We start from the raw sequence: 24,187 nt of genomic DNA, 5'->3' as shown, positions 1-24,187 counted from the left end.
AGTCCTGCCTGAGCTACATAGTGAAGCAGTCGCCAAAGTTTTGAGTGTCACTCGCTGGTTACCCTTCCGTTTGCTGTACACTGCATACTGGCCCGTGACTGTCGCCTGACTGGCCGCAGAGAGCCCTGCTTGGGAAATCACATTTCCACAGAGTTCTTTGCGAGGCCCTCCAGGGCAGGAGTCGGAAACTCGCGTGCAGGGCAGGTTTCTAGAAGCATTGACCAGTTACCCCGCATCGACTTGCAACACTAAGCATCAACCTGGGCCTTTCCACCTAACTCCATCTCGGCCACCGTACCGGTCCAGCCTGAAGAAGGGAGAGTTACGGGGCGCCGACGCGCCCAGGATGCTGGCCGGGGAAACTGAGGTCTGGGTTCTGAGGCGACACCCCTTACCCTGCCGTGAGCAGCCGCTCCGGGGACGACCCAGGCCTCGAGTAAGTACCTGGGGCTCGCGCCCGGCCCGCAACACTTCCTGTCCCGCGCGGGTGCGGCGCTCACGTGACCCAGGGCTGGGCGGAGATCACCTGAATAAGGACATCACGTGAACGGGAGGCGGGGCAGGGGCGGGACGTCTCCGCTCACGTGACGGTCCGGGACGGCCGCCGAGCGCCTCCTCGCCGCACTCCCCCCCCCGCCCTCCCCACCCCCAGGCTCGGGCTCTCGCTCTCCGGCTCCCGTTGCAGCTTCGCCCCCGCTCTTGCGGCGCGACCGTGTCCCAGGCTCGGCCTCGAACGGGCCAGCCGCCGGGAGCCCCACGCCACGCGCGATGCGGGCCGTTCAGCCGGGACCTGTGCCCTCCGGGCCGCGCGTCGCGCTCCTGCCTTCGCTGCTGCCGCCGCCACCGCTCCTGCTGCTGCTGCTGCTCGTGGCGGCCCCGGGCTCCGCGCAGGCCCAGGCCGCGGACTTGGCCGCTCTGTGCAGGTAGGTGTCCTGCGTGGCGGGCGCGGGCCGGGGGACTCGCAGACGCCAGTCCCGCCCCGCCCCGCCCCCGCGGGAAAGTTGCCCGCCTGGTGGCTGCGGCGGCCTCGGGGCGACGCGCGGGGGGCCCACCGCCGTGGGGCTGGCCCACGGAGCCCCGTGCCCGGCCACTTGTGGCTGTCATTAAGTCGGGCGGCTTTGTGCGACTCCCATGGCCGGGGTGTGCCCGTCGGAAGTTGCAGGGGGCAAGAGCTCCGGCTGGGCTTTTGTCCCACTGCACGTTTTCATTGAAGTTCCAGCCGCGGGGCTTCGGGAGGCGTCCCCTCCAATGTGCAGACTCTCTCCAGGGAGTGCGAGCCCACGCGACGGCTTTGGAGTTGGGTAGTGGTGCTTTCGATTGCAGATTGACCCCGTCTGTGGCAGTTCTCTCTCACTTTTTTTCTTTCCTGATTTAGAGTAACTGTTTGTCAGTGGGTGACGCTTTTTCTTCTTTTGACGGGGGTAGAGGGGTGGTCATCCGTGTTGGCTTTCAAAGACTTTACCCTTCAGTTCTTCCAGTCCGCTTCCTGTCTGGTTGCTCACATGATGTCATTGTCTCCAGAATGGATTATTCTAGTGTAGTCTTCTGCTCTGGGAACCAAGGTTGTATAATCTCCAGTCTTGTTGAAGTTTGTTAGTGTTGGACACAGGTTCGTGGGCCGAGGGAACTTCCAATACCAGGGGTTTGGGAACTCCTGGCCTCCTCTGGACTTTTTTTTTTTTTTTTTTTTTTTGAGACAAGGTTTCTCTGTAGCCTTAGAGCCTGTCCAGGAATTAGTAGACCAGGCTGGGCTTGAACTCACAGAGATCCACCTGCCTCTGCCTCCCAAGTGCAGGGATTAAAGACGTGGCTACCACCTCCTGGTGTCCTCTGGACTCTTTAGGGTGATAGGAAGTCTTTCTTGTTTTTAGAACTTGGATAAGGAGGAAACGGGATGCAAATCTTGAAGCCAGCCTTAGCCCTGACTTTCAGAAGTGAGTCAGATATTTCTGAGCCAAACTTCAAGTTTCTGATGTTAGTTACAGGCTTCTCTCTCCCCGCTCCGCGTCAGAGAGTTTTGTTCTCACCTAGACTTCACAACTTGTAGGCATCATTATTGTAAGGGGAACGAGGCAGACCAGACTTCTCTTTCCCACTTTGGAGAGTATCTGGAGGCAGAGCCTGCTGCACTGCGGTTTATAGACTAATTAGCTACCCAAAGAGAAATTGCTGCCCCTCCATAATACAGAGGAAGGGTGACCCTTAAACAATTCTGGGGCACTTAGAACAGGAAATTTTGGATTAAGTACTGCTGTGACCAAGAATTAACACAGCTGGGCTAGTGTGGAAGTGGTCTTGTTAGTTAATTGGAATTTGTTTCTTTTGAGACGGGGTGATACTGGGGCTCGAACCTGGGTCAGACGTGCCAAGCAAGTAATCTCCCACTGACCTAAAGCCCTTTCCTTAGGATTCTATTTTGACACTATTATTTTTAAAGTGGTGTGTGTGTGTGTGTGTTGTATCTGCCATGCAGAGGCAGGGACAGGATCTCAGATCTCTTGGAGCTGGAGTTACAAGTTGTTGTGAGCAGCCTGTCTGGGTGCAGAGAATTGAACTTGGGTCCCCTCTAGCCAGGTCACTCTCCAGCTGTAGTAGAATTCATTTCTTTAAAAAAACTTTTTAAAAAAATTATTTTGATTTTATTGCGTGTGTTAGTATTTTGTTTGTATGTGTGACTGTTGACCACATGCCTTCATGGTGTCCTGGGAGGCTGTTGGGTTCCCTGGAACTGGAGTTCCGTGGTCGAGAGGCACCATGTGGGTTCTGGGTACTGAACGTGGGTCCTCTGCAGAAGCAACAGTACCTTTAACCGCTGAGCCGTCTCTTCAGCCCCATAGTGTTAGTTAGCTTCTTCCTCTCCTTCCCTCCTTTTAAAAGAATTTTTCAGTACAGGGTTTCTCTGTGTAGTCCTGGCTGCCTTGGAATTCACTCTGTAGACCAGGCTGGCCTGGAACTCAGAGATCCGCCTGTCTCTACCTCCTCCTGAGTGCTGGGATTAAAGGTGTGCACCACCACCTGACTTAGAATTTATTTCTTAATTGGTTAGACGTTGGCAGGAGACTGATAAGACACTGGTGTCTCAGGGCCACTCACTTGTGCGTGGTCATCTCACTGTCTCGAACTTGTGTTCATTCTCATCTGGGCCAGGGGAGTTCTGGTACTTAGCCCAGTAGAATGGCCTTTGCAGCCGCATCCTGGGACCACCAGGAGAGGTAAACCCTGGTAAGGCCTGGTTAGGGGTGCCTGGCATAGCCTCTGACTATCTCTAAGGTGGTTGGTTCCTCTAGATTTCCTCAGGTACGGTGAACTTCCCAGGCCTTCATACCTGTCTCCTGCCTGTCACTGTGTTCCATTTGTACATAGAAACTTGCTTGGAATCAATTTTAGTGTCTCTTCAAAACTTAGTATCTGCAGAGTGTAGTTTGTCTTGTGTGTTGCCATTTAGTTTTGTGTTCTGCGAGATCAAACCAGGCTTAGGACAAGCTAAGCAGCTGTTTTCTTACACAGCCCTTTAGTTTAGAATCTCTTCGTGCTTTTAACCACTTCCTTGGGACTGCGGGCAGTTATCTGTGTACTGTTAGATAAAGTGGCCTTCCAGCCCTTAAGGTACCTGAACAAGGAAGGAGGTTAGTAATTCTTTCTAAATCCAGTGTGAGTTTCATCAGTATCAAGGGAGCATGAAGTGTTTGGTCGCCTGCTTATCACAGGCCCCATGGCTGCGGTGTAAACAGCCGACATGGGTCTCCTTGGTGTGAGCAGTAGGCTCCTGCAGTTGGTACTTTTTGTGTTTGCTTCTGTCACCTGGTCACAGAGGCAGTTCCTTGTGTGGCAAGTACTATTCCAGGTGTTTGTAAACCAACGGAGTGAACTACTTTTTCCTTGCTTGGAAAAACATGGTTGGTGCCCAGGGCAGTTCCGGAAGTTATTTCTGTAATGATATCGGCGTGTCCAGGCTTCACGGGGCTTTTTCTAAGCCCAAGCTGTCGGTTCTCAGACAGCCTCTCCCAAGAGAGGCTAATTTCCAGAGAACAGGAGGGAAATCCTGGCCTGTTTCTGGAGTGTCAGCTTCCTGTGGGGACTTCAGGTTGGTTCAGAGCTTTGACCCGGCTCTGACTGCTGGGATGGGGCACACATAGTTCCTTCTGCATTTAGCCTTGGGGAGGGGTGAAGGAACCATTCCAGCAGCAGGTCTCAGGGTGTGTGCACAGTGGAGAGGCCTGCTCTGTGAGACGCGTAAGTGCAGCAGACGTGGCAGAGGCGGCTGTACGCAACAGCACTTGACACAACTGTTTGCTCTTTGAAGAGACTGTACACACAGAGACACCCCTGCTTCCCACAGATAGTGAGCACTCACTGGACCTAGGGTCTCACACGTGGTAGGTAGGTGCTTTACCTCTCAGCTGCATCCCTTTTGTTTTTTATTTTGAGACTTAGGCTTGCTAAGTTGCCTAGGCTGCCTTGTCCTGCCCTGTCTCTGTTGCAGTCAGGATTCCAGGCAAACTAGACCTGACTTATAATACATACTTGTCAGATGTCTGGAGGACAATGTGCTGTGGATGAAGAACTTACTTTGTGAGGCTGGTGAGCCTGTTGGTGGCACTGACCTGTGTAAGGTCTGGGGTAGAGAACCTGCGAGGGTCAGTGGGGCAGGATAAGTGAGAAGAAGAGAGGGTCAGAGGCTGGGCAATGCCAGAACCACCGTCAGGGACCGAGTCATGCTCCTGCATAGCCATTCAGTGGAGTAACTTACTCCTTTAAACTTTGCAGAACGCCATGTTACGTATGTTAAATGTGTGTTTCCACCCTTGATTTAGGTGTTTACAGTATCTTTCATAGGGAAAGTGTAACAGTTGGAACTGATTGTAAAATGCTTGGTCTTGGTGGTTAACTACTTTGAAATTTAAACAGCACAGGATTTCTGCAAATTGTGTGGGTATGAATGCTGGAGAGCTTTTATTATATTGAGGACAAGAGAATAATGAAGCCAGCTGGGAGTCACAGTCAGTTTAGTTGCTATCTCTAGGGAGATTTTTTTTCCCTCCTGCAATTTTACCAAAAGAACAATGCTTATATGTTTAATTTGGGCCACGTGTTAGCCTGGATCCCATCCATTTGTGTGCATGCATTTCTTTTAACCGTGAGTGTGTGTTAGCCTAGGATGGTTAATTATGGTAACACTGTGGCTTTTGTTTTCCTTTTTCGACTGGGCCTTATATGTCCTCACTACAGCTCACTCACTGTATGGTAGTTGAGGGTGACCTTGAGCTCCCGGTCCTCTAGCCTCTACCTTCTATCAGATCTTAAAATAACACCTTTTTCTTTTTCTTTTTTTGTAAATAATACTTTGTCTTTTGACCCCTTAGCAGTTTGTTTTTAATCATGTACTTGCAGAAATTTAGGAGTTTCTAAGGTGTTCAGGGTCAGATCCTTAGATATGTGCGCTGTTCCCCCCTCCCCCCTTCTGTTGCTGTGATAAAACACCATGGCTAGGACATTATATAGCCAAAAGAGTTTATCTTGGCTGGGCTTAGCATGGCAGCAAGTGGCATCTTTAACCGCAGCCTGAAGGAAAGCTTGCCTTACTTCCTCCAGCAAGGCTATACCTCCTAGCCCTCCTAAATATCACCACCAGCTGGGGACCAACTCTTCAAATATGGGAACCTTTGGGGGCCATTCTCCTTCTAACCACAGAAGCTAAGAAATCTTAGCTTGTGGCAGAATTCACTGTTGGAAGAGCATTGCCTTCCTGTGTATTGCAGGGTGTTAGGCAGTGCTCCTGGTCTGTACCCAGCAGGTCCCAAGACTCTTCACCCCATGCTCCTCACTCACCTGGGCCACATAGAGGGAAATGTTCCCAAACATTTCAGACGAACTCCCCCAATCGTGGAAAATTCTCCCATTGACAATCACTCGACACCCCAAGGTCACAGAGTTTTTCTCCTCTTAGCAAGGAGAAGGTGAATGTTCGTTTCCCCCCAAATGTGTTGTTGTTATTTGTTGTACTGGGTGTGGTTTGCTGGGTGAGGTTACCCCCCCTCCATCAGACAGGGTTTTCTGTGTAATGGCCCTGGCTGTTATGGAACTTGCTTTGTAGACCAGGCTGGCCTTGAATTCACAGAGGTCTGCCTGCCTCTACCTCACCAATGCTGGGCAGCAGCTGAGTTTTTAACTGGTACCATGTTGTAATCTTTCTTTGCTGTGTTCTCAGCTCATTTTTGTTATTAGGAGTGTGACAGTTTTGTGGATTCAGTCAACCTTTTTTTTATGCATTGGGATCAGTTTTTGTATGAACTAGATGTTTTCTTTTTCATACATTTTGGTACAACTTAGTAATGTTCTAGTAACCTGGTACTTTGGGGGAGGAGGTGTAGAACAGGGGGAGGAGCTAGATTATGGCGCCTGTTACTTATTTATGTTAAGGCATGGTCTCATGTGTAGGGTAACAAGCCTTGAAATTGGGATCCTCCTGTCTCAGTCTCTGGAGTTAGAAGCATTTGTCATTTTTCCCAACATTTCAGGTTTCAGTTTCCATTTTTGTCTATTCAGATTTCTTGTCTTTTCTTGAGCCAGTTTTGATAAACTGTGTTTTTCTAGTGAGAGAGAGAGAGAGAGAGAGAGAGAGAGAGAGAGAGAGAGAGAGAGAGCGCACAGGTGTGCATGCATGTGTGTGCAGGCGTGCATCTGTGTGTATGTATGTGACTATATGGGGTGTGTGTATACATATATATATGTGTGTGTGTGTTTGTATTTATGCCTCTATTGTATGTGTGTGCCTCTTTATGTTTGTGTGTGTGTGTGTGTGTGTGTGTGTTTGTGGTCAGAGGGCAGCATCATGTGCTGCCTTCATTTTGAGACAAGATCTCTCTGAGTGAACTCCACCCAGGCTAGCTGGCCTCTGAGCTGGGATCTTCCTCCCTCCTCCACTCCCAACCTCTTCATCTGTGGGATAAGTATGTGCTGCTGGCTTTTTAATGTGGGATCTGGGGCTCCAACTTATTTTCTCAGCTTTTAAGGCAAGCACTTTACTGGCAAAGGCACCTTCCCGTCCTCAAGATTTCTTTAAGAATTAAATTAATTAAAGACAGAGTCTTACTGTCTAGCCCAGTCTGTCCAACTTGTGCTCCACCATCTTTGTCTTCAAGTGCCGGCAGTCAGTGGTTTTGTTATCACACCTGGCTTTTTTTTTTTTTTTTGAGATGTTTTTAAAAATTTTATGTGTATGGGTGTCTTGTCTGCATATGTGTCTGTGCACCATGTGTGCTTATTGTCTTTGGAGGCCCCAGAAGAAGGTGTGGAATCCTCTGACACTGCAGTTACAAGCAGTTGTGAGCCACCTTGTGGGTGCTGGCAATAGAACCCGGGTTCTCTGGGAGAACAGCCAGTGCGCTTAACTGCCGAGTCATCTCTCCAGCCCCTAAGAAACTCTTGGCCTTAAATTGTGCACATCTTCCTCACTATATCAAAGGCTTGTTTACATTTTAGTAACTCATAAGAACTAGTGCCTTAGGGTTTCTATTGCTGTGAAGAGAAACCATGACCACAACAACTCTTATAAAGGAAAAATATTTAATTGGGGTGGCTTACATTGTCAGAGGTCTAGTCTGTTACCTTCATCACACCTGGCTCTAAGTTTTTCCATTAATTCCTTTAAATAAGTTGGAAGCTTAGGTGAATGGGGTCACTATTCTTTTAGTCCATTTCTTTATCTGTTTATCTCCTTGAACACAGGATTTAGCTCTGTTCTACTTCCCGGTGCCCCTTTTCTCAGTCTGTACATTTGTATTTTTATTTGCTCAGCTTGCTCGTTTTCATTATATATTTTAATTATAGTTAACTCTAGTAACCACACAATAGAGTCTGTGTTTTGAGAGTTCCTCTGCTAATGGGATTAATCCCAAACTCTTCACTTTAGTCTCAGGCAGACTCTTCAGACAAGGGCAAAAGCTGCTTTATTCTTCACCAAAATATCACAAGAACGATGTCTAGACAAAATGCTAAAATTCTTTCCCCAGAAACCTCTTGAGCTAGTCCCCCCCTCCCCCAGTTGTAATCTCTGTCTTCCATGCTCCTACTAGTTTGGCCCAATAAGCAACACTTAAAATATTCAACTGCTTTCCTAATCTCCATTCCCAAGGTCCATATTTGTTCAAACAAAAGCATGGCCTGGCCTATCACACCATACCCCACTCCTGGTACCAACTTCTGCCTTAGAGTTTCTGTTGCTGTGAAGACACACCATGACCATAACAACTCTTATAAAGGAAAACACATTTAATTGGAGTGGCTTACTTTTCAGAGGTTTAGTCCGTTATCATCATGGTGCGACATGGTGCTGGAGAAGGAGCTGAGAGCCCAATATCTTGACTCACAGGAAGTGGTCTGTCTTACTGGGAGTGGCTTAAGTGTATATAAGACCTCAAAGCTTGCCTCTATGGTAACTCCAACAAGACTACACCTCCTAATAATGTCACCCCCTTTGGTGCCATTTTTTTTTTTTCCAAACTAGTACTGCAACTAGTACTCTGTTTCATACCAGTCAGGCTGTATCTCCAGCCTTTGCCCTCACCTCATTCCTCTCCCCCCACCCCCACCCCCTTTACCTGGCCTTGGCTGTCCTGGAGTTCTCTGTGGAGACCAAGCTGGCCTCACCTACAGAGACCCACTTGCTTCTGCCTCCTAAATGTCCCATTTTTCTATTTATGTATTTATTATTTTTTGGTTTTTTTGAGACAAGGTTTCACTGTGTGTCCCCCACTGTCCAGGAACTTACTCTGCAGACCAGACTGACCTCAGACTCAGAGATCTACCTGCTTCTGCCTCCGAATGCTGGGATTAAAAGTGTGCCACCATCACGCAGCTCTTTTTTTTTTTTTTGAGACCTGGTTTTACTATATAGCTCATACTGGCCTTGACCGTATGATCTTCCTACCTCAGTCTCTGAATGTTGGGGTTACACGCAGGTGGTACCCTGCCCGACTTGTTCCCTTGGGCCTTTTCTTTGGTGGTTATCTTGGGTCATGTTGCGTTGACCCCGGGTGGCTCCTGATGGTGCTCTTTATGGTAAATCTCATCTTCGACATCTGTTGCCCCGTGCGGCTGCTCAGGGCAGGGCTGGAAGCATTCGTTGGAACTTGGCTATAAATTGTTTTTGGGGAGATGGGAAAGACATGCCAGGGGCTGGTTGTGGAGCCTGAAATCTTTTCTTATTCTGTGATGAGACACCCACCCAGTCGCGTTGTTCCTGCTGGAGGCAGCTGCTGGCCCCTGGGGTCAGTTGTTGGCAGAGTGCTGGTGCTGCCTGCTGACAGTCCGGATGAGTCCTGCTGAGACAGGTCTGGATGATGGAACTGGGGCCAGGCCGCCTCTGGGTCTTTTTTGCTCCTCCACACAGTTGCCTTACTTATGTTTTGAGACTGGTTTTCTGTAGCCCAGATGCGAGGACCTCCTGCCTCAGCATTCTGAGTGCTGGAATTACAGGCAGGTGCTGGCCTGGGAGTTTCCTTTAGAAGTCACTTTCTCAGTGTTACACACCCTTAGTGGCCCAGGAGTCACTGCCTCAGTTAGCGAGTGCCTGCTGGTTGAGATTTCCCTTTGCGGAAGAAAAGGGTCTTTTCTGAAAAGGGTTGAAGCTGTGGGTTTGTGGCTCTGCAGTCCTACTTCACACTCAGTTCTGAAATCCGAGTTAGCAGATTGCAAGACTTTCCCAGCACAAAACTCCCTGGCACAGGAGGTGTGGAGTTTGGGCAGGTGCCAGGTCCAGGTGCCCCATGTTGGACTGGGCCTTGTGCCATTTCTTTATTTCTTTATCTATTTATTTTAATTAGTGTCTCTCTTGTATAGACTGGGATGGCTTGCCTCTGCCTCCCAAGTGCTGGGATTAAAGGCGTGAGCCATGAGCCACCAAGCCCTGTGATTGTTTATCTATAGAGGGAGGCCGGAAGGCCTGACTGGCTTAGGTACCCACCAGTGGCCCTTGCCATCAGCTGGGCTTTGCTCGTTCCTTTGGGGTTGGGATTGTCTGCTGTTGGTAGAGCCCCAGAGTTAGTGAGAAAATGTTTGGTCACTTCACCTTGCTCTACAACTGCAAACCAGCTGTTACTGGCAAGGTTTTTGAGGTGCCAAGGACTGTCATGTTCTATTTTGGTCTCTGATAGCATGTGGAGGGATCATCACAGTGGAGGAAAATCCCACTGTCCTGTCCCCAGGGGTGTGAAACTTGCCCTCCCATCAGCCACTGGCCTTTGGCAGGAGTTTCCCCTTACCCAGTCAGCGCTGGAGGGCCAGTTCCTCTCCTCAGGATCGACTTATCCTGCAGGTGCTGTGGAACTGCTGGTCCTAGCTATACTCTAGGGTAGGAGACACCAGTCAACAGTGGCCTCCAACATGCCTTGCATCGCAGTGGCTTGGGAGGTATGTCTCAGCCTTTTAGGCTGAACTTTGGGTATGTGCTGTCCAGAGCTTCCATGTGGCTCCTGAGGTTTGACTGGATGTAAGGCTGTTCTAATTCCAACTGACTCCAAAATCAGTCTTCACTCCCTTTTGTGGGCAGTACTGGGGTTTGAAGTTAGGGCCTTGGCTTCTAAGGTGGCAAGCACTGTGCCCTTGAGTTGTATCTCCAGTCCCCCCACCCCCTGTTTTTAAACAACAACAACAAAAACTTTGAGACAGGTCTCACTGGGTTTCCTAAGACAACCCTCAGGCTTGCGGCTTCCCACCCTCAGCCTCCTGCCCTCAGCCCCCGTGGCAGTTGGCTTTCCAAGTCTGTGCTGACAAGCCTGGCCGCCAGCTGCACATTAAAGCAGATGTGAAAACTCCCTACTCCTCCGCCTGGCCTGTGAATAGAACAAGCCACCAGACCAGAAATGACAGAAGAGGGTTTCTTAGAAGTGACAAGGGCAGGACCCATTGAGTCATCGTCATTGTTCCTCTGGGCCCCTCCTCTCACCTGACCAGCTGTAGATATGCTACTTTCCATTCTGAAGTGAAAGCCAACATCTCTTCCTGTTGACTCTTAGAGGAGGTGGTGTGAGCCAGTGGTGTCATGGGGTCCAGCGTTCCTTAATAATGTGAGTCTGGGAGGAAGTGAGGGTGTAAACTGTGCCTCTGACAGGGAAGAGCCTTGCAGGGCTCTGCCTGTGGGAGCAGCCTGCTCAACCCCATGTCGGTGGGCACAGGAGAGATGTCAAGAGTGTTACCCTGGGACTGGATGCCAGAGGTGACTGTGATGACTTTGGAGCTACTGGGGATCAAGAAGATGTGGAAATTAGGAAACTGGACCGAGTGGCTCATATCTATAATCCTAGCACTTGGCAGGCTCAGGCAGGAGGATTGCCCTGAGTTCCAGGCCAGCATGAACTCAAAAGCAAACCCCAAAAGATCTGATTGGTTTGCTTTTGTGCAGAGTAGCTTCGTGTCTTTCAGGTTCCTGAGGTTGGTGACAGTTTTGCTGCCAGGATGCAGTGGGAAGTGGCTTGTGCTTGGGACAGAGGGCATGGTGAGGCCCTGCTGTGGGTGGTCCCTTTCTGATCTGAGATTGCAGGCCAGGTTACTTCCATGCTCTCTGAAAATGGGGGAGATTGCGTGCTTCTTGAGACAGCGAGGGTTAAGTGATTACGTTCAGAAGCTTTGCAGGGCATGTCCCAGGTGTGCCATTTCACCCAGGTTGGCATTGAACTTGCTGTATAGCCAAGGTTGACCTTGTGCATCTGACCGTCTTGTCTCCACTTGCCCGGTTCTGGAATTGCAGCTGCAGGCCACTACTGCTGTTTATATCCTGCTGGGCATCACTGAACCCAGGGGCTGTGAGCATGGTGGTCAGCACTCGACGACAGAACATCCTTAGACTCCATCTCTTCGGACTAGGATTCTGTGTACCACTTCCCATTGCAGAACTTTTTTTTTTTTTTTTTAACTTAATTTTTGGCACTAAGGATAGACTAGGCTATCACACCGAGGGAGAGGCTGCACCACTGAGCTTTAACCAGGCTCCGTTGCCCCTTTCTTTGTTCCTTGAAGTTCAGGAGGAGAACGTAATCCTAGTTACAGATGCACAGGCACAGGGGGCCCACCTGATGACCCTACTAGCTGTAGCCTGTGTGCTGGGGTTGAGCTGGGCAAGCCCATGTTCTGGGTGGTTCCTGGCAGCTCTGTGTCTCGGAGGGCAGGTGTTGTTTGCTGTAGTGAAATTGTTGAGGGTGAGAATCCTTGCTCCTGTGCTGCTGGCCAGTTCAGCTTTACCCAGGTGGGCACTCTGGAGGCAGCTGCTCGGGCTGGGGAGGCTTGGCTGCTGGCCTGTCCCAAGGGGACAACCAGGAAGAAGCTGTCTGTCTGTCTCTGTGGTCTGGTGTCTTGTTGTCCGTGTGCCCTGCCTTCCCCCAATGCACTTTGGTGTGTGTGGTGTGGGTGTGAAGTTGTCCCTTCTCCCTTCCCCCGAAAGGCTTATGCTTTTGAAATGTTGATCTCTAGCGGTAGGTGATCTCTAGCGGTAGTCACTGAGAGGTGGCTCATTCATCAGGGTGCTGTGGAACAGTCTTTGTACACCGTAAATATGTATTACTCTCATTGTTAGCATAAAGCTGATTGGCTGCTGACTAGGCACAATTTTCAGGGCAGACAGAATGTTGGGAAGAAGGGTAAAACCACAGGAATCATGAACCAGGTGGAGAGGAAGCAGTACATGCAGGGGAAGTAAAAGCACATAGATGAATAGAAATGGGTTCATTTAAGGCTGGGCAGTTGAACTTGAGTTTAAGGCCACCCTGGTCTACAAGAGCTAGTTCCAGGACAGCTACGCTGTTACACAAAGAAACCCTGTCTTGAAAAACCACCAAAAGGGGGGAGGGTGCTAATTTAAATTTAAGAGCTAGTTAGTAATAAACCTGAGCTGTCTGCTGAGCATTTATAATTAATATAAAGTCTCTGGTTATTTGGGAGCAGCTGCTGGGACTCAGAAACTCTGCCTACATCAGGGCTTTGACCTCATCAAGAGATTAATTCACAGACATATTCATAATTTCATGGCATGATTGGGAGAGGGTAGGAATGTTCAGAAGTGGTGCCTAGCCTAGTTGGAGAAAGAGGATCATTAGGGGCACATCTTTGGACGCCATCTTGTCCCAGGCCTGCCTGTGTGTCCCACTTTCCCTCCCTGTGTTTCGTGGCTACCATCACATACTCCTGTTTCTGTGACGTGTGGTCTCAGCTTGGCACAGCAGTGGGATAGCCGGCCATGCACCGAGACCTTAGGAACGAAGAGGTCTTTCCTCTAACACCATCTCCCACATGTTTGTCACATGTTTGTGCATGTATTTGCTGTGTCTCAGCACCCTTGGAGTTGTATCTGGAGGCTCAGATTCTTCAGCATCATGGTGAGTGTGGCCCAGGACAAGGGTCTCCCTTTGCCCTTCCCTGCCCTCTTCAGCTCCTTGCCTGTGTCATGTGGCAGTTGTCCTTTTCTGTGCGTGTGAACTCAGTTCTTAAGCAATCGGAATCCTTCTGTTACATCACAGCTCTCAAATGCTGTTCTTCATCCAGGTTCCTCCCTATTCATAACATTTTGGGTTTGCTTGGTTTGTGGATAAGGAAGTTGGGGTTTAGAGTATATGAATTCCACTCCGCCTATAGGCTGGGGTGCAGGGGTGGATTTGAGCAGGGTTGTGTAGTCTTCCACTGTGATCATGGCTCCTTTTCAGAGGCTCCTTTCGTCCACCTGCCTCTGCTATCACTCACATAGGAGGACATGGTTTAAAGACCACTGGGTCCTGGTTGCCTGCAGCCCTGGTCCAGCCTGGCTGGATCCTTCCTTACCCAGGTGATGCCTGCTTCTAGATCCTCTGTAGCTCTCTGGGAAAAGCCGACTAAAGGCTGACTCTCCATGAAGATCTTCTCTTCCTCTTTGAGCTGGCTTCATATATTTATCCACAGTCTTGTGGTTGGTTAGAATAGGAAGTGAAGTACTTCCTATATAATCCTGGGCCCTGCTGTGTCAAAGTCATGTGTTTCCCAGTGTCATCGTCTGGTCAGGGTCGAGTCACTCTGCCAGGCCAGATTTTGTCTCTTCTAGTACATAGCCCCCAAGGTCCACTCTTTGCTGGCTGCCTGCTGTAGGCCCACTAGGGACCCTGTTTCCTCCTGATCTCTCAGAGACTGGTCTGGCTTTTGGGCCAGTGTGCTGCATGTATGAGCTGAGACCCTGGAGATAGGAGACAGCCTCACACTCTACTGGAGGATTTGGATACATGCCTCCAAAGCAGAATCATGTTTGGAAGTTGAGTTGGAAAGACTCAGGATTCTTTTTGTTCCCAAGTGTTGAAATAGGAGCAGCGGGCTGCATCCCACCACCCGGCTAGCTTTACACCCGAAATAATTACACGGAAACTGTATTCTTTAAAACACTGTCTAGCCCATTAGTTCTAGTCTCTTACTGGCTAGCTCTTACATATTGATCTAACCCATTTCTAATATTCTGTGTAGCACCACGAGCTGGCTTACCAGGAAAGATCTTAACCTGCGTCTGTCTGGAGTGGGAGAATTATGGCGACTGATTGACTCGGATCTTTCTCCCAGCATTCTGTTCTGTTTACTCCGCCTATCTAAATTCTACCCTATCAGAGGGCCAAGCAGTTTCTTTATTAATTAACCAATGACTTTCCTCCATCACCCAAGAGGCAGCTTCATGCTCATTGAGGATCACGACAAGCACCCCCAGCTAGCGCTGTGTATCTTGTGCGGATCATCAACTTTCTCATTTTTTAAAGGAAGACAAATTACTGACTCATGTGTTTGTTAATTTTATGACTGATTCTGTCATACTGGCTTTGTGTGCTGATAATTATAAGCCAGTGATTAAATATTGACCAGCTACATGATTGCAAGCTGTCACTGTCATCTTAAGACTTATAGGCGGTTGGGGAAGTAGGAGGATACATAATTGAATGGGGAAGAGGTTGAGTTAACAGAGATGTACCTATTAGAAGACAGAAAGAGACCCAATAGGTTTCTGTGGTATTTTTCATTAAGGGATTGGCATGTAAATAATTTGACCATAGAAGTATTCGTGTGCATGCACACTAGCTTCCCTGTTGTGTGTATGTGTGCGTGTGCGCATGTGCGCGTGTGTGGGCAGACACGCAAATGGAAAGATCAGGAGAGAACCTTGGGTGTCCTTGCCTTCCCTCTGGTTTTGACAAGGGTTCTGTGTATATCTGTCGTGTATACTAGGCCTCTATCTCCTTAGAGGGCTGAACTAACTGACCCTTGCACTACTGAGTCTGGCTTTTAGGTGGGTTCTGGGGATTTTTTCCTAAGAGTATATATATAGATTTGGTTTTGTGTGTAAATTTAAAAATACTTAGAACAATTATTTTTTATTGTGTGTGATATGTGTTACCATGGTACATGTGTGAAGGTCAGGTATGTAGAAATTGCTTCTTCTACTATGTGGATCCCAGGGACTTAAGGTTGTCAGGCTTGACAGCAAATGTTTTAGCCCCACAAGCCATGTTGCTACCCTGCCCCCTTTTGTTTTTCTTTTTCGTTTTCTTCTTTTGAATCTATGATGACCCTCCTGTCCTGGCTCTACTCCCTCCCCCAGCATTAGGGTGGTGCTAGCACATGCCCCTTACTGTTGGTCGTAACCCCCCCCCCCCCCACCACCACCTTAGAGTCAGAATCTTGGCTGTGTGGCCTCCTCCTGCCTCCACCTCTGCAGTGTTGGGGTAATAAGATACACACACTCACTGTTCCTGACCTACAGTGTCACAGACTTTTAAGATTTTAAAAATGAAAACCCTTCAAGTTATATCCGACTTAAGTTAGGGGTTTTTGCTGTGAAGAGACACCAGGACCACAGCAACCCTTTTGGGTTTTTTTGAGACAGGATTTCTCTGTGTAGCTCTGGCTGTCCTGGAACTTGGTTTGTAGACCAGGCTGGCCTTGAACTCAGATATGCCTGCCTCTGCCTCCAGAGTGCTGGGATTAAAGGCGTCCGCCACTACCACCCAGCCACAGCAACTCTTATAAAAGAAAACATTTAATTGAGGCTGACTTACAATTCAGAAGCATGGTGGTACACAGGCAGACATGGTACTGGAGAAGTAGGTGAGAGTTCTTTCGATGCGTGGATCCACAGACAGCAGGAAGAGAAACCCTGGGCCTGGCTTGAGCTTCTGAAACCTCCAAGCCCCCTAGTGACACACTTCCTCTAACAAGGCCACACCTACTCCAACAAAGCCACGCCTCCTAATAGTGTCACGTCCCATGAACCTATGGGGTCATCTTTATTCAGACTACCACAGTCTGTAAGTTGGCAACATCTTTGAGGATATTCTGAAATTTAAACCAAATGAGGTTAAAGTGGAACCTCAGAGCCACTGCTGAGGCATAGGTGACTTGAACTTCTAGGCAGTTCAGGAGAGGGCTGTTGCCCTCAGACTGATCCGTGCTCAGTTTTTCTTGTGAGGGGTGGACTCAGCCCATGTGTTTGATAACCACTCCTGTTGAGTGTGTTTCTACCATCATGCTCACTTTAAAATTAGAGATAGCTTATCAAATACACAACATGTTTGTGATGTCTGCCCTTCCCGTTTCCCTCCGGACCTCTTGGTTTGTGTCTGTGTTTACAGTCCCTCTAAAGGAAAGGGCCTGAGTGAGTCTGAGAGCAGTGGAGAGGATGCTTCTCTGCTCAGAAGTCTACTAACTTAGAGCCCAGTGGCCTGGCCAGAGGCAAGGAACCTTCTGGGTGTGAGGAGTCTGGTCTGCAAATTTGGCAGCTCTAGGCCAAGGCACAAGTAGCCCGCTGTTTAGCGCCAGGTGGTCTGGGCTTAGTGTTCCCCAGGGTTTCCTTCCAGGTCACTCTGAGAAGTCGCCCTCCTCCGAGATCCACATGAGTTTTGACAGCATACACAAGAAAGGGAGTTTCTGTATCTTGGATGTGCCTATAAAAGAATGACGTAATGTTGTGTTATTGGATAAGATGGTACTGTGCATGGGTGGCTGTGAGATGAAATAGGAACTTGGAAGTCTCTATATCACATCTGTCATTTTTTTTTAAGATTTATTTATTTATTATGTATGCAGTGTTCTGCCTGCATGTATGCCTGCAGCCAGAAGAGGGCACCAGATCTCATTATAGATGGTTGTGAGCTCCTTGCTCACATGTGGTTGCTGGGAATTCAACTCAGGACCTCTGGAAGCACACCCTGTGCTCTTAACCACTGAGCCATCTCTTCAGCCCCTATATCTGTCATCTTAATTGCTTTGTGTGTGTGTGTGCACGCGTGCGCGTATGTGAGTATGTGCATGAGTGTTGCATGTGTGAGTGTGTATGTGCGTGTGGGAGTTTGTGTGCACTCGTGTGTGAGAACTTTTCAGTGTTGTCATTGAAACTAAATAATTTCCAGAAAATTTAAATTATCTTAAAAATGTAGACTAAATGAGACAGTTGACCCTAGTGGTACAGCTCTTATCCTTGGAGCTTGGCTAACCCGGGTTTTTTCCTGGCCTAGCCACTTCATAGCTGGATGGCATTGGGCGAGGTCATACTTGTTCTGAGCCTTGGTGTTTTGCTTCCTAAGCTGAGGAATTCAAGAGTATTGAAGATGGAGCAGTTGTTGGGATGGGTGCTACTTAGGGGTTGGCGCTGGGAGGAGCCTAGTCCTGAGGCACACATAGCCTGGCATCCTGCTCTCCTGGTTCCCTGGTACTGAGGATGGGGGGAGGGCCTCATGTATACCAGGCTCACTATCCTTAGCTGTCTCTTCAGCCCATTTCCTTCCTAATGTTTTGGTAAGTAGTAGTAACCTGGAACTAACCTTCAGGTGGCCTTGGCCATAAAAGTAGACAGATCTTAGTGACTTAGCCTGAAGGACTTAACTGAAGAGAGCAGTTTTGTGTTCCAGAATCATCCCGTTGGTAATGTAGCCGTTGGTGCCCTTGAGTCCCTGGCTCTTACCTCCCATGCCATCCTGGTTTTTATATGGTGCCGGGGTGGAACTCAGGGCTTCTGAAGCAGTTGCTTTTTGTTGCTGTGATGACCAAGACAACTTATAGAAGGAAGAGTTTATTTCACCTTAGGGTTCTAGAGGGACACTCTGTAATGGTGGAAAAAGATGGCAGTGGATGTCTTGAACAAGAAGCTGAGACATTCCCATCCAGGCATTCCGTCCACAGGCAGGGAGCTCTGAGAACAGACTGGAGGCTGGGTGTGGCTGTGAAAGCCTGTCTCCCAGTGACATGTTTCCTTCAGCAGGGTTCCACCTCCTAATGTTTCATAACCCACCCAAGAGCACCCCTAACTAGGAATCACGTGTTCAGATGTGTGTGCCCAGAGGGGTCGTTCTACTTACAATTGGGTGTCCTCATTTGAGGACAGAGACTGAATTTTGCAAGGGTGGGACAGTGGGCAGATTTCAGGCTGTGTTGACCAACTATATCCCCAGCCTTGGTGTTTCTTCCTCCTCACTGCCTGTTGCAGTCCCTCAGATGACTTTGAGTAACAGTGGAGAGCTGTGAGCATGCCCCTGGACCTCACTCCTCGGGAGGGCGTGGAGACCTCTCGTGCGCTCAGCTGCTGGTGTCGCCTCAAAACTTTGCCTCTTGGTAGAGTTAAAAGATTAAGGCTTTGCTTTCCCTTTGAGATAGTGAACTGTCCGCCCTGCCCGCCTTTGTCCAGTCTTCACTGTATAAACTTGATAAAGGGTGGACTTTGGGCGCCTTTCTTGCTTAGCAGTGAACTGTTGCTGTGGGGTGGAATTTCAGTTTTGACTATCCGTATTTGTTTCAAAAAGAGAATTCTTTTCTAAAAGATAAAATGCCAGTTTGTTGTCTGCTCACTTCAGTCTCTGGGGCTCTCATTCTCAGGTGCTTGCATGGCCAGCCCCATGCTGAGGTTTCAGCTTTTACGGACTCCATTCTAAGGATGGTTACAGCCCGGGCCATTTGACTGCTTGGCCTTTGACCTGCCAGAAAATTTACAGTCATCTAGCTCATGATTTTAAATGTAACAACTTCTACTGTTTATTTTTTGCTTTCTTTTTCTTTCTTGGGGAAAGGTCTCACTGTACAGCCCTAACTGTCCTGGAACTCTGAATGAAGGCAAGGCTGGCTTCGAACTCAACAGAGACCTGCCTCCTGAGCACTGGGATTAAAGGCATGGACCACTATGCTTGGCCTGAAATGGGTTCTCGGCTAGTCCAGGCTAGGGTAGGCTTCACTCTGTAGCCAATTTGTCCTTAAACTATTGATCCTCCTTCCTTGGCTGCCCAGTGTCCATCACTGCACATCGCCCTTGACTTCAGACGTGCAGCCCCTCCTCATTAACACGGCGCTCCTTTCTCCCACTCTTCGGCTTATTGAGAGCCGCACACACCCTCGGGCCAGCTCACTCTCACTGCGCTGCAGGATTGACTCGGCTCCTGGGAGTTCCTGACGTGATGTTTAACTGAGTGACAGTGCACAGGTGCCAGGCCTGTCATTTTGGATTGTTTTAAAGCAGCTGTAATGTTCGCTGGAATTAGATCTCCAGTGCTAACAGCCTGCAGATTGCTAGGTTTCAGTTTAAAAGACACTGTGACCGAGTCTTTGCTCTTAGGTGGTGTGACTAAGAGCTGAACTAGCACACCTCCCTGGGAGCTGGGGGTTGAGTTCCATGGTGCCGAGGGCATCTGCCCCTAAATCAATTCCGAAGAAGCTGTGTTCAAAGACTTTGAGTAGGTAACAGGATCTGCCCTCCCTGTTTATATCATCACTTCCATTTGATAAATTTGTGTGAGATACAAAGTGTATGTCTTCAGAAAGCAGCCTTCTCTCTGACTTCTGCGCACCTCATTGAACCCTGTTCATTTTGCTCCGTCTGCATTTCCTTATGTTTGGTTCTCATTGCAGACTTCTGTGGCACTGTGGGTACTTCAGTCACTGGGCTGTGAGGAGCTGTACTGATGTCAGGCTAAGGTTTTCAGTGAACTGCGTGCCAGCTTGGAAAAACTTGGAATTACAGCTGGCAAATGAGAGATTAGCATTTCTCTGAAACTCACCATAGCAATAGAAATGTGCTAGTGTCCTGCAAATTGCTGCCTAACCACTTTAAGGAAAGCTTATGTGTGCTGTGGCCTTCACTTTCTTCAAGTAGAATCAAGATTGCTTACTGCAGGATGGGCGTGGCTGACCCTGCCTCTGTGGCCTCCCTACCCGCTGCCTGCCGACTTCTTAGTCCTCCAGCTTTAACCAAGTTGCTCTCTTTCTTTTTTCCCCTTCACCCCTGAAGTCACTGCTACTTGTCAGGGCTCAGAGTAATTCCCCAGCCTGGCACAGCTGTGCCATAGTCTTCAGTGATCCACTGCTTGCCCCCACTGACTCAGTTTCCATCAGAGCTTATATTGTGTGTACTGCTCACTTATTTCCCTTCCTTCTTCCAGGGGCCTGGGAACTTGGTCATTCTGTACCTCTTGGGAAACCTTGTGGCTGGGCCTCTGTAATCCCAGCACTGGGGAGAGGGTGACACAGGCATAAGGATGCCTACAAGTTTGGAATCCACCCCCCCCCCCGACACACACACCATGAAACAAACTAAGCGTGTGCCCATGCCTCCCCCCAGCCCGAGGAAGAAGAAACAGGTTTTATTGATGATTTTGTCTGGGCCAGCTACAGTGCTTGAGTGATTTTTTTCATACATGATCCTCCTGGCTCTGGAGGTAACTAAGTCTGTTGAGTAGTCTCTGCTTTAAAGCCTGACTTCACCCCAAAGGCCTGGCACTTAAGTAACCAGTTTTTCAGGTCTTAATAGCTTAGTGGCCACAAATTCCCAGGACACTCTGTCATCTGCCAGATGCTCACACACCCTTCTTTTGGGCAGGGGCCTCTGATCCTGGAGTCCAGGCCCAAGGTTAAGAGAGTTGTTTGTCCATGATGCTAGTGGTACTGCTTGGGCAATAAATTCTAGTCAGAGAAGGCTACGGACAGTACCTGGTAGCTTTGGCAACTTCTGTGGGTGTTTCCGTGGGGCAGTAGTCACAGGGTCACATGACTAGAAATGGGTGGGAGCTGTCTCACTTCTGAACCTCTACTCTGCCTCTGGGTAGGCTTATCCCAATAAGTCTGATTTAGTCTTTCTTCCCTCCTCTCATCAGAACTGTTCAAAGTTAATCAGGGTTTTTGTTTTTTTTTGTGTGTGTGTGTATGTCGTAGTGATAGTTATTTGTATTTTAATAAATAAAACTTGTCTGAAGATCAGGGAATAAAACAGCTCCACTGGTCAGCTTTACAGACCAGGCAGTGGTAACACATACTGCTAATCCCAGTCACCACACTAGTTGCCATAGAAACTGTGTGGTAACATGCCTTTAATCCCAGCACTAGAGAGGATTATAAAACGAGAGGAGACAGCTCTCAGTCTCAGTATCATTCTGACTGAGCCATTTCGGACTGAGGTAGAGGTAAGAGCCAGTGGCTGGCTGTTTTGCTTTTCTGACCTTCAGGTCCAATTTCTCTCTCTGAGTTTTTATTAATCATGCTTCAGTATGTGTGTGTTTTGTTTTTTTAAAGCACATTCTCAAGAAACTTCTTACCCACTCTCTTCTTTTTACCCTTGCTGAGGAGATGGACCCCAGTTTATAAGTGGGCAAACATTCTCCCAGGGAAGAGTAGAGGAAGAGTAGATAATTACTTGCCAGAACCAAAAAACCCCAATGATTTTGTTTGAGGTGTTCAGGTTGACAGTAGCAGGTAGTCAGAGAGGGTTCTGCAGAGTTCTTGTAGGGAACCGGCCTGCAGAAGATCTTGTCTCGTGGTGAGCAGAGCTATCAAGTCAGTTGAGGTCCAGTCTGTAGTCTGCCAGAAACAGGCCAGCTTTACACATTATAGCTAGTTTTTTAAAAAACAACAGAATAAAAAACTTGAGGAATGGAGCTTGATTGGTGGAGTCCCTGTCTAACATGCAGCTAGGGCCTAGGTTTGGCCCCTGACCTCAGCACTCAGGAGATGGGGACAGGGTCGTCAAGGAAAAAGCTTGAGAGTTAAAAACAATCCCATGGAAAGACTGGAGAGATGGCCTAGTAGTTAAGAGCCCTGGCAGCTCCCAAATGCCTACAACTACAGTTCCAGAGGAACTGACACCCTCTTGTGGGCTCCTTGGGCACCGTACACATGTGATGCACAGATGTACATGCTGGCAAAATACCCATACATATAAAATATTCAACACAAAATAAAATACAGCAGTCTTCTGGGTCTTCAGCACTCTAGGGTGACTGGGCTGGGCCCACCTCACACAGTGTGACTTAAGTAGTAGCTCACCTGAGTTGATGTTCTTAGAGTAAGGATGGATTTGAGTATTCTCAGGTTTTTCCGGCCAGGTGGTGTGGGGTAAAAGGGCCAGCCAAAGAAACCCACCCTGGCCCTGAAACCAGTGCTAAAGAAACACACTTTGACTCTAGACTCAGAGTCAGTGAAAGAAATATGCCCTGGCCCTGAAATTAGAGCCAAAAGGCTAAAAAGGACCAGTGAGACTCTTTGGCCCAGAAACCAGAGCCATTCTGCCCTTGATCAACTAAGCAGAGAACGGACCAATCACTGAGCACGAGATCTAGCCAATCTGAGCTCGAGGGACTGAAATCTGACCAGTTCCACCCTGAAAATCTCCTAAGGAGCCCTGTGTAAGCATTTCCACCCTGACAGAGGTAGCCGCTCTCCTGGGTTCTTCCCTTCCAATAAATCTCTTGACCGACGATTGAGTGAGACCTTCTTTCACGGGAGCAGAGACTGAGCATGGAGCGAGCAGGGCTGAAACAGCTTGGCTGGGGAAGCCTTCTGCTGGAGCAGAGCTGTAAGCTGCTATGCTTACAGTGACCTGTGGTGTTCCTTGGCTCCTGACTGCTAGAATCCCTTTCCATCTGAGCTGTAATGCTTAAGGTGGCACTTGGTAGATTCTATCCTGGCCACTTTTTCAACGTTTGCCTCATTTGACTTGGTATTTTTGGCTAATGAAAGTATCTTCTTGTTTGCAGTAGTTGAAACAAATATGGCTAGAATGTCAAATCAGAGAGGAGCTAATTGTCAGGTCAGTGACAGTGACAAATGGCCTATCTTCTTTTCTAGCTACACTTGGGAAGCTGTTGATTCCAAAAACAACGCAGTTTATAAGATAAACGTCTGTGGAAATGTGGATCTTCCAGGGTGTGGGCCCACAAGTGCTGTTTGTATGTGTGACTTAAAGACAAAAACCTTTCGATCAGTGGGTAAGTAAAATGACATTATGTAAGCATGATGCATGGCTCTAGTGGTGTACACAACTGTATGTTTATATTATAATATAAATAACAACATAAATAATTTAATAGACTTTTTTTAAAAGATTATTTTGGCCATGTGTTTGCGCGATTCGGGTTCCCACGGCTTTGGCTTTGGGTTCCCAGTTCTTACAGCTTTGGGTTGGGTGCGGGTGCAGGTTTGAGTTTGTGTTTCAGCGGCACGGGTTCGGGTTTCTGTGGCACGCCTTCAGTTCAAGATCTAGGTTCTTGCCGCGACATGGCAGGGCTTCGGAATTCCGGTTTCTGTGGCACTCCTAGCATAGGGTTCGGATTCCTGCTGTGCGGGTTTGGATTCCCGCGGTGCGGGTTTGTGGGTTCCTGTGGAGTTGTTTCCATTCATGGAGTCCCTTGGCTCGCCTAGGCTCTGAGCAGTCCCCTCGCGTGGAGTGTGTCTCAGTCTTGGCTTCGCCGCACTTAGCTTGTCCCCCTCATGCCTATCTGGGCTTTTCCAAAGCTCGGCTCTGGGGCAACAGAGCGTTGAGTGACTGTCCCCGTGCAGCTGCCCAGTGAGATCCCTTGCTGTTCTTTGTAAGTCTTGCAGCTCAGATGGAAAGGGATCCTAGCCTGCTGGGCTGCATTTGAAAAGACAGCCCAGCATGTTTAACGCTCGTGGTTTGTGTAGAGCTTATCTGTGAGCAGAAGGCCCTGTATGTCGTGTGTGTGTTCACTATTTTCATCCTGATTCCCTCGGAATAGGTGATTCTCGTTTGAGAAGTTCATCCAGATCCCTCCTGGAATTCAACACCACCACGGACTGCCACCCTTCAGATTCCCAGCACAGAACGCAGAGCAGCATTACGTTTCTGTGTGGGAAGACCCTGGTGAGTGGGGCCTCCCAGCGCCTTGTCATGTGTAGTCTTCCCTTCTGGCATTCTTTGAGAGAAGTC

At 48.7% G+C, this 24,187-nt stretch overlaps 1 protein-coding gene across 1 annotated transcript in view; it reads left to right on the top strand.

Annotated features, from left to right (window-relative positions):
* Nucleotides 1-651: 651 nt before the first annotated feature.
* Igf2r (insulin like growth factor 2 receptor) overlaps nt 652-24,187 on the top strand; it is a 91,666-nt gene continuing 68,130 nt past the window's right edge. The window contains exons 1-3 of the mRNA XM_057756440.1: nt 652-923; nt 23,089-23,228; nt 23,997-24,121. Of these exons, the coding sequence (XP_057612423.1) occupies nt 769-923; nt 23,089-23,228; nt 23,997-24,121 (420 nt within the window). The 5' untranslated portion in view covers nt 652-768. The remainder of the gene's footprint in view (nt 924-23,088; nt 23,229-23,996; nt 24,122-24,187) is intronic.

This window comes from Chionomys nivalis, chromosome 2 (genome assembly GCF_950005125.1).
Source record: "Chionomys nivalis chromosome 2, mChiNiv1.1, whole genome shotgun sequence".
Classification (NCBI taxonomy): domain Eukaryota; kingdom Metazoa; phylum Chordata; class Mammalia; order Rodentia; family Cricetidae; genus Chionomys; species Chionomys nivalis.
The sequence above is the reverse complement of the archived record's forward strand: the minus strand, read 5'-3'. Positions and strand labels throughout refer to the sequence as shown.